The sequence below is a fragment of the Pecten maximus genome, chromosome 8 (assembly GCF_902652985.1).
Source record: "Pecten maximus chromosome 8, xPecMax1.1, whole genome shotgun sequence".
NCBI lineage: Eukaryota > Metazoa > Mollusca > Bivalvia > Pectinida > Pectinidae > Pecten > Pecten maximus.
In genome coordinates this window covers 13,991,024-14,002,089 of record NC_047022.1, presented here as the reverse complement: position 1 = coordinate 14,002,089, position 11,066 = coordinate 13,991,024, and the positions used below count along the sequence as shown (strand labels likewise).

At 37.8% G+C, this 11,066-nt stretch overlaps 1 protein-coding gene across 3 annotated transcripts in view; it reads right to left on the bottom strand.

Moving 5' to 3' along the window:
* Positions 1-1,715: 1,715 nt before the first annotated feature.
* Positions 1,716-11,066, bottom strand: part of LOC117332518 (trafficking protein particle complex subunit 11-like) — a 54,998-nt gene continuing 45,647 nt past the window's right edge. For 2 of the 3 annotated variants that reach the window (XM_033891460.1, XM_033891461.1), the window contains 4 exons: positions 7,007-7,235; positions 6,028-6,195; positions 5,210-5,246; positions 1,716-3,103 (listed from right to left, as the gene is read on the bottom strand). In XM_033891460.1, coding sequence (XP_033747351.1) covers positions 3,036-3,103; positions 5,210-5,246; positions 6,028-6,195; positions 7,007-7,235 — 502 coding nt within the window. In that variant the 3' untranslated portion in view covers positions 1,716-3,035. The remainder of the gene's footprint in view (positions 3,104-5,209; positions 5,247-6,027; positions 6,196-7,006; positions 7,236-11,066) is intronic. The other variant, XM_033891462.1, reaches the window with a different exon arrangement.

The following is an 11,066-nucleotide window of genomic DNA, read 5'->3' as shown; positions in this document are numbered from 1 at the left end:
GTCCACAATGGAATTGTCACGCTAGTTCAAGTTTGCCACAGATTTTTTTCGTTAGGTCGCAAGTGCCGGACCACAAATACAAAGGCGATATCTTGTGGAGGGTAGGCGCATAGCACGTTCAGTAGGAAAGCTTCAGAAAGTAAAGCCATTCAAGGAGGAGAGAGAACAGGAAAAGAAGGGAGATGAACGACAATGGTAAAATGGTATAAGGGTTGACGCGTTTCTAACAGATCTAAACTAACGTGTCGATGGTTAATGCAACATAACAACAACTTAACATTCTTAGAAACCAACCAGTGGTTCCATGTTTATATGAGCAATCTGATTGATGTTTCAGACAGGTGACTTAGTGGGTGTGAACAGTTTGGAAAGCACGAGATGAGGGCGCCAGATTGCATGAAAGGGAATGACATTATGTGAAATCGAAGACACTGTAAAATTTTGGAATTTGAATGCTTTTTGACTACAAATATATAAGAATGGAGGTTCTAAAGAGGAATACAGCTAGCACGACAGGTAACTGCAAACAATCTTGAGCCAGTGTGCATTGTATTAGCAAGTACTCAGATTTAGATCGACAATGCCCTATCATATAATGTCTTTTTTTCCCGTATAACTGTGTTTGTCAGACAACAGTTTTGATCAAATTTGATAGGGAGTGTATAATCAGATGGATATAGAATACAAAATAGAGTCCGTTTCACTCAAAGGGGAACTAGATTAAAGTTCAAACTCTGATTCAGTATATCTTTTTAATTAAATTTAATCTGTACCAATGCAACGGTAAATCTATGCAAGGATATTAAAAAAACATCTTTATAATAGTCCATTGCAATAGATACCTTTTCCCCAATGATTACGTTCTTCGTCTTCGTGTCAAAATGAAGTATTGAAATTGAGGATACTTCACGTCACTTTTTAATCTTTCAAAACGGTTTGGTTTAATTTCTCATAATCACACTGACCAATAAGTTAAATTTCAAATTTATTGATTATTGTTATTCTAAAAATAATTATTTTTGCTTTGGGATAAACATCAAGGTTACCCATAGCATAAAGACGACAGGTCTTGTCTGATTACTGATAAGATCAAAAGGTCGAAGAGGCATTGTTAAAACACTATATCTTGCAGTACTAACAACAATTTTTTAAGCTCTAATGAGCCTGTATCACTCACCTGCTTCTAGATTTTGAAATTGATATACGTCATTTATGCAGATACTAAGCTGATTACCACTTCATTCAAATATCAGTGTAGGCTAGGTTTATTCATGTAAATACATTTTGTAGTCCAAATCTCAATTAATTTGACCCGTGACCTTCAAGTAGGTTTGAACAAACTGGATTGCCCTTCACCCAAGCATGCTACTAACCCAATATCAAGTCCCTGGGCTTCTTGGATATAGAGAAGTCGTTTAAAGATTTTAGTCTATTTGACCCCTGTGGCCATGAATGTAGGTCAAAGTAATTCATTTGAACAAACTTTGTAGCCCTTCACCCCAACTGCCACAGGAAAAAGATCTTGCCAGACAGACGGACGACGGACGGCACACCACGGCATAAACTCACTTGTCCTTCGGGCAGGTGATCAGCTAATACATGTAGGTTGATGTACCAGATTATACAGGATCATCAAGATTTTAGAATAATTAATATCAGCGACTTTGTTAGCATTTCATCTAGATGTTCTGGAAATATACACATAGATCTACACAAAGCATTAGAAATCACTTTATTTCGTATTTTGTTTGTAATTTGACATTGACAACAGAAGAATTTTAATTGCATCTATTATACAATATTACAAACAGACCACTTAGGAATTAATGCTATCTTTCATGTTATGCTTTTGTAAAATATTGAATGGATCTTTTAAAACAACTGTTTAAACTTATACCTTGGTTCTTAATTGTTAGGACATCAATGGATAGATACAAATTTTTGCCTTCAAATATATGTCAACATTTTTTTTTCAATTTCTGTTTACAAAAGGAGGAGACAAAAAGAAAGATAGCATTGCTTTTTATAACATTACACAGGATCACTACACTATACATATGTAATAATGATAAAGACTTGGTATTTAAATCCAGATTCTTTCAACAGAATTCTTAGAAATATAAATAAATAAAAACAATAAACTGTAATATTCTGTCTAATATCTTCATAAGCACAATTGCATGTAAATACACATAACACTGAATTGTCTTGATTGAATTCCTAGTATGTGTGCTGATTATGAATTTCAGCAGGAATGAAATGGTTATCTAGTACAATAAAGGCCAATCACACATCTATTTTATGTGGGTTAGTACATGTACACAACTAAAATAAGGTCACAGAATTCCAAATTTGACATTCAATTATAAGCAGACTAATACTTGACAACCAACATATCGAGCAGTTTTTAAATTACCATAATCTGCATTCAAGCCTTTTATCACAAAAAGGCAAATGTTTAGCATTTGAAGACATGATGTAGATGCTCAAACAAGTATTGCACTGGTCCCTCTTCATCACAAAATCATAATACATTACTACAACAGACTGCTACTGTAACATACTCTCATGCCCAGTACATCATTGACTTTACACACTGATAATTCTAAACATCAATTTTTGAAATATCTAGCTTCCTGTCAAAATTTTAATTCGTATACTTATATCCTATTTTCACCAAATTGAATATTTTTTTTATTATTCATGGGAAAATGTCATTGAATGTATTATTCCAGCATGATAAATATCATATCAGCTAAACATGATCATTAAGAGTTAGAGAATCTATCACATAAGCAATGAATATTCATATTGACACAAAGAGCATGATAATTGCAGTACCGTAATTCCCTGTTTATATCACACAAGCAATGTGATTTTTACACAAGAAAGTGCTTTTGTGGTGATATGGATAAGCTGGCAATATTCGTTATCTTTCACATGAATATGTAAAAATGCAGACTATGCCTTGTCCAATGACTTTATATCTGAGTCAAAGCTGGCAAGAAATTGCAACACATTATGAGTTTATCTAGTTAATTGTTGTTTTGTCCTCCAAAGGCACTCCACCTCATCCTGATGAGTCCAGTGTCTTGCCAGTGGGCTGTAAATAAAAATAATAAATTCTACTTGTATGAAAAAACAGATTTGATGAGAGTTATTCCAGTGAAATGTATATCCAATGAGAGGGCTACAGAATTCTATACAGGGTGCATGATGGAGAAATTGCGTCTTGCCAGTATTATATGGTAACGTTTGAATTACATCACCTCTATAAGTGGTCAATGTTTGACAAACCTGGAACCCTTCTGTTGGGTACACATTTTACTGGAACAGACCTCACATAAACTAGACGAAATTAGCATCTGATAATAACATAAGGTAAACCCCATATATATGTCATTAGCTCTAAATTCAAGCACAATAATCGTACATTTTTTGTAATTTTAAAATGCATTCTTTTGCGGCTTTTTTATGAATTTTCAAGACCATTTAATTCCTTTTGTTATATACATGTATGTCGGTTATATCAGTCACATAACTTCAATGAGCCGAATGTGATAAAAAGGAGTTCTCTAGATGTGAAACTACTGTAAATCATGATACATGATTTCACGAATCTATCTTGAAACGACTTTTATTTCGTAAATGAGATATTAGAGCCATGTACTCTGCAAAATTCCTGTCGGTTAGTGATAGCTTGGTCACCATCCAAAGGTTTTAAGGTGTTAAGTTCGTACAAAGACTTTGATTTCGCAATGCCTCTCCTCACGTAAATCTTTCCTCGCGTAAATATAAGTGATTTACACTTCAGTAACCAAAAATGTTTGGTTTGTTACTTAAGTTTGATCTATTTGCCGTTAAAAAATCTTATTAAAACCTCTTGTACTATAGTAAACTCAGTTTTGAAAATAAACAAAATTAGATAAAATGTAATTAAAAACGATAGATTTCATTGTCAAAAATCTCCAGTCTGAGATCAAACTTTCGCACAACAGATTGTCAAATTTACAAAATAAACTTAAGGCTGATCCAAAGCTTGATACCTTAGTCAGGTATGCAGTGAAATGTAATCATTAGTCGATAATTTCGTCAGATTATTTTAACTCGTCTCATTTTGTTTTAATACATTTTGTATTTTGTAGGTATTACTAGAAAGAAACAGCAAAAACATTAAATGTCAAGTTATAATTTTTGGTTTGTTTGGTTTGTTTTTGCTTAACGTCCTATTAACAGCCAGGGTCATTTAAGGACGTGCCAGGTTTTAGAGGTGGAGGAAAGCCGGAGCACCCGGAGAAAAACCACCGGCCTACGGTCAGTACCTGGCAAGATGGTATTTAAACATTAATTGAAGCTACACACTGTAACAACGTTTAAAATATTAATTGAAGCTATACATTGTTCCAATTTTAAAAACGTTTTAATAATATTGAAGCTATACATTGTACCAACCTTTAAATTATTAAAGCTATACATTGTCCAGACCATTAAAATATCAATTGAAGCTGTACATTGTACCAAGCTTTAAAATATCAATTGAAGCTGTACATTGTACCAACCTTTAAAATATCAATTGAAGCTGTACATTGTACCAACCTTTAAAATATCAATTGAAGCTATACATTGTACTAACGTTTAAAACATTAATTGTAATTAAACATTATACCAACTATAAACACGTGAATTGGAGCTATACATAGTAACAACCTTTAAAACATTATTTCAAGCTACAATGTATACATTGTACCAATCTTTAAATTATAAGTTGAAGCTAGATATTGCACTAACTTTGAAAACATTATTTGAAGCTTTGCATTGTGCTGACCTTCATAAAAGTGAATGAAGCTACACATTGTAGCAACATTTGAATTATAAATAAATTGAAGCTAGAAATTGCACTAACCTTGAAAACATTAATTGAAGCTATGCATTGTGCCAACCTTCATAAAAGTGAATGAAGCTACACATTGTAGCAACATTTAAAACATTAATTGGAGCTACACATTGTACCAATCTTTGAATTATTAATTGAAGCTTGAAATTATACCAACGCTTAAAACATTGGTGGAAGCTATACATTTAACCGACCTTTAAAACATAAATTGAAGCTATACATTGTAAACATTAGTTGAAGCTATACATTGTAAACATTAGTTGAAGCTATACATTGTAAACATTAGTTGAAACTATACATTGTACATGTACAAACCTTCAAAACATTGATTGAAGTTATACGTTGTACCAACCTTTAAAACATTAATTGTAGCTAAACATTATACCAACCTTTAAAATATTAATTGAAGCGATGCATTGTACCGACGTTTAAAACATTAATTGAAGCTTTACATTGTATCAACCTTTAAAACATTAATTTAATAGTTTATTCAAGTCAATACATTTTCTAATCCTTCATTCCAGTCTTCTATAGGCCTAATATCAGGTCTTTGGTCCTTTTGGCTATTGAGGAATCATTGTTAAAAGATTTAAGCCTATTTCACCCCCTTGACATTGAATGTAAGTCATTGTCATTCATTTGAACTAACTTGGTAGCCCTTTATCAAAGCATGCCACTGGCCCAATATCAAGTTCCTGAGTCTCTTGGCTATTGAGAAGTTATTTAAAGATTTTAGCCTAATTGACCCCTGTGACCTTGAATTTAGGTCAAGGATATTAATTTGAACAAACTTGGTAGCCTTTTATCCAAGCATCCAAGCTTACTACAGACCCAATATCACGTCCCTGGGCCTCTTGGTTAATGAGAAGAAATAATTTAAAAAGTATTTTAGCCTTTTTCACCCCTGTGACCTTGAATGTAGGTCAAGGTCATTCATTTGAACAAACTTGGCAGCCCTTCACCTTAGCATGCTACAGGCCTAATATTAGGTTTCTGGGTCTCTTGATTATTGAGAAGTTGTTTAAATGGAAAAGTTGTCGGACGACGGACGACAGATGCAGCACAACCAAATAAGCTCATTTGTCCTTTGGGCAGGTGAGCTAACAACAGTTGAAAGTATCTATTTTACCAACCTTGATGAAGACGTGAGTGGGAATCATCTTCTGTGTGATGAGATCTATGTTGCCCTGGTAACGTAGCATGTTAACATGAAGTTTGGGCAATGCTACATGACCTGCGACCAGTGGAAACAGGTTATATGTTAGATTGTAGGCTTTGCTTGGTAGGATTCGGAAATGAAACTGCAATGTACAAAGTATCAAAACTTTTTAAATATTAAGTATTCTTGAAAATAATACAAAAGTTATATATTTTTCCCTAAAATAAAATTTCATAGATGTACTTAATATCAACTAATTGAATAACTGAATAATGTACCATATCTATCCTGTAATAAGCTTATTTGGCTAACACATGATACTGAATTACAAACTTGGGAGCAAAATGTTTTAGATTTTCTCTTTTCTGATATATCTGGCACCCTTACCCAACATTTAGCTTAAAGTGACTTCCTAATCAAAATTATGTAATATTCAACCATTTTCCTTATATAGATTCCACTAACAAGATTTTGCTACAGATCCTATATTACATTCAGTTTCAGGATGGACCTCTTCTTTTTCACAATAATTTCTATCACAATTAAAAACACCTTATCCAGATTCAGCAGAAACCTCAAAAAGGTTCAAAGTCATACATAAACCCACTGGGGCTAGCCACGTACCAATGACCCAGAATGAAATATTCAACCCCTGGTCAAGGTTCCGATTGTAAGTGATATTGGGGTTGGACCCTGGGATAAAATACAGTTGACCCTCATTATCTCAATGAGGGTCATAAAGACTTTGAGATATCCCGAGGTAACCTGTATATTTCTTATAGCATTATTTCTGTCAGGCCTGAATTTTTACTTTAGGTTGCTGGTACTCAGTCTTCAAGTTATCAATGTTTGAGATAACAAAGTCTAGTGTTCAATTGTAATTCATTCTTGGTCGTAGGAACGTGTCTAGCCTCGTGCATAAACAGATCATTTCCGCTTCCACAAAGCCTTACCTGTTTATTACCAGAAAACATGAAACTATCGTTGGCCTCCATAGTTACTTCCATCTCCTGAGGATAGGGGGTGCGGTTATTTATGATGTAAGAGAGTGGCAGCAGGTTCTTTACACTTCCATATGCCGGAAGACGCAACTCCATAGAGATCGGAATGTGCTCAGTGTTTACAATGGGTAAAGGGAAAGATGTTGTCACAAAGGGTAGATCTTTACTCTCATCAGTATGTCTGAAAAAATAATTGATGAATTCTATCATATGTTTTTTCTCGAATAAAAACAAAACTTTTTAGGTTTAAAAGTCAAATCTTCATATTTCAACCATCAGTATTCAAATTAATTAATTTTCATACAAATGTTATTGTAGCACCAACCAACCAGATATTACCGGTCATATAACTATCAGCCAAATCAACCTCTCTCCGTGATTTTATGTCTTAAATAAACATGAACAACTAATTAAAGGGCAAAGGGTACCTATACAGAAAATTTGAGAAAGACCCTTCCTGTACAGTAAAATAAAAATTAACAAAAATTGGTTTACAGGTCTAGAAACACCTAGAAATAGTTGACATGAGAATCGCCCACAATCTGATGATCTGATGATACTTAAATGGCTGGCTAAACACCTTTACATTTATGACAATTGTGAAACACAAAATGTTACTCCTTAATTTTAAAATCAAGGTAAATTATTGAATAGCACAGCTCTACATGACACTTGCAGCAGACTTCAATATAGAATATGTAAAGTTTATTTATTTCATAACAACTGCCAAACAAGTTATATTAACTTATGTTAATCACGATTATTGTGGGAGGAAACAAGAGTACCCAGGGAAAACCTATGTGGTCAGGTAGGTGACCCAAAACCTTTTCATGTCCGACCCTTACAATATAGTGTGGTATCATACCTTCTCCAGTATACTGTGTATGTCCCCGGCCCCGACCACCCATACAATATAGTATGGTATCATACCTTAATGTGTATGTCCCCGGGACCGACCACCCATACAATATAGTTAGGTATCATACTGTGTATGTCCCCGGCCCCGACCACCCATACAATATAGTATGGTATCATACCTTAATGTGTATGTCCCCGGGACCGACCACCCATACAATATAGTTAGGTATCATACTGTGTAGGTCCCCGGCCCCGACCACCCATACAATATAGTGTGGTATCATACCTTCTCTAGTATACTGTGTATGTCCCCGGCCCCGACCACCCATACAATATAGTGTGGTATCATACCTTCTCCAGTATACTGTGTATGTCCCTGGCCCCGACCACCCATACAATATAGTGTGGTATCATACCTTCTACAGTATACTGTGTAAGTCCCCGGCCCCGACCACCCATACAATATAGTGTGGTATTATACCTTCTCCAGTATACTGTGTAAGTCCCCGGCCCCGACCACCCATACAATATAGTGTGGTATCATACCTTCTCCAGTATACTGTGTAAGTCCCCGGCCCGGACCACCCATACAATATAGTGTGGTATTATACCTTCTCCAGTATACTGTGTATGTCCCCGGCCCCGACCACCCATACAATATAGTGTGGTATCATACCTTCTCCAGTATACTGTGTATGTCCCCGGCCCTGACCACCCATACAATATAGTGTGGTATCATACCATCTACAGTATACTGTGTATGTCCCCGGCCCCGACCACCCTTACAATATAGTGTGGTATCATACCTACTCCAGTATACTGTGTATGTCCCCGGCCCCAACCACCCATACAATATAGTGTGGTATCATACCTTCTCTAGTATACTGTGTATGTCCCCGGCCCCGACCACCCATACAATATATAGTATGGTTTATACCTTCTCCAGTATATTGTGTATGTCCCCGGCCCCGACCACCCATACAATATAGTGTGGTATCATACCTTCTCCAGTATACTGTGTATGTCCCCGGCCCCGACCACCCATACAATATAGTGTGGTATCATACCTTCTCCAGTATACTGTGTATGTCCCCGGCCCCGACCACCAATACAATATAGTGTGGTATCATACCGTCTCCAGTATACTGTGTATGTCCCCGGCCCCGACCACCCATACAATATAGTGTGGTATCATACCTTCTCCAGTATACTGTGTATGTCCCCGGCCCCGACCACCCATACAATATAGTTTGGTATCATACCTTCTCCAGTATACTGTGTATGTCCCCGGCCCCAACCACCCATACAATATAGTGTGGTATCATACCTTCTCCAGTATACTGTGTATGTCCCCGGCCCCGACCACCCATACAATATAGTGTGGTATCATACCTTCTACAGTATACTGTGCATGTCCCCGGCCCCGACCACCCATACAATATAGTGTGGTATCATACCTTCTCCAGTATACTGTGTATGTCCCCGGCCCCGACCACCCATACAATATAGTGTGGTATCATACCTTCTCCAGTATACTGTGTATGTCCCCGGCCCCGACCACCCATACAATATAGTGTGGTATCATACCTTCTCCAGTATACTGTGTATGTCCCCGGCCCCGACCACCCATACAATATAGTGTGGTATCATACCGTCTCCAGTATACTGTGTATGTCCCCGGCCCCGACCACCCATACAATATAGTGTGGTGTCATACCGTCTCCAGTATACTGTGTATGTCCCCGGCCCCGACCACCCATACAATATAGTGTGGTGTCATACCTTCTCCAGTATACTGTGTATGTCCCCGGCCCCGACCACCCATACAATATATAGTATGGTTTATACCTTCTCCAGTATATTGTGTATGTCCCCGGCCCCGACCACCCATACAATATAGTGTGGTATCATACCTTCTCCAGTATACTGTGTATGTCCCCGGCCCCGACCACCCATACAATATAGTGTGGTATCATACCGTCTCCAGTATACTGTGTATGTCCCCGGCCCCGACCACCCATACAATATAGTGTGGTATCATACCTTCTCCAGTATACTGTGTATGTCCCCGGCCCCGACCACCCATACAATATAGTTTGGTATCATACCTTCTCCAGTATACTGTGTATGTCCCCGGCCCCGACCACCCATACAATATAGTGTGGTATCATACCTTCTCCAGTATACTGTGTATGTCCCCGGCCCCGACCACCCATACAATATAGTGTGGTATCATACCTTCTACAGTATACTGTGTAGGTCCCCGGCCCCGACCACCCATACAATATAGTGTGGTAACATACCTTCTCCAGTATACTGTGTATGTCCCCGACCACCCATACAATATAGTGTGGTATCATACCTTCTCCAGTATACTGTGTATGTCCCCGGCCCCAACCACCCATACAATATAGTGTGGTATCATACCTTCTCCAGTATACTGTGTATGTCCCCGGCCCCGACCACCCATACAATATAGTGTGGTATCATACCTTGATGTGTATGTCCCCGGCCCCGACCACCCATACAATATAGTGTGGTATCATACCTTCTCCAGTATACTGTGTATGTCCCCGGCCCCGACCACCCATACAATATAGTGTGGTATCATACCTTCTCCAGTATACTGTGTATGTCCCCGGCCCCGACCACCCATACAATATAGTGTGGTATCATACCTTCTCCAGTATACTGTGTATGTCCCCGGCCCCGACCACCCATACAATATAGTGTGGTATCATACCGTCTCCAGTATACTGTGTATGTCCCCGGCCCCGACCACCCATACAATATAGTGTGGTATCATACCGTCTCCAGTATACTGTGTATGTCCCCGGCCCCGACCACCCATACAATATAGTGTGGTGTCATACCTTCTCCAGTATACTGTGTATGTCCCCGGCCCCGACCACCCATACAATATAGTGTGGTATCATACCTTCTCCAGTATACTGTGTATGTCCCCGGCCCCAACCACCCATACAATATAGTGTGGTATCATACCTTCTCCAGTATACTTTGTATGTCCCCGGCCCCGACCACCCATACAATATAGTGTGGTATCATACCTTCTCCAGTATACTGTGTATGTCCCCGGCCCCGACCACCCATACAATATAGTGTGGTATCATACCTTCTACAGTATACTGTGTAT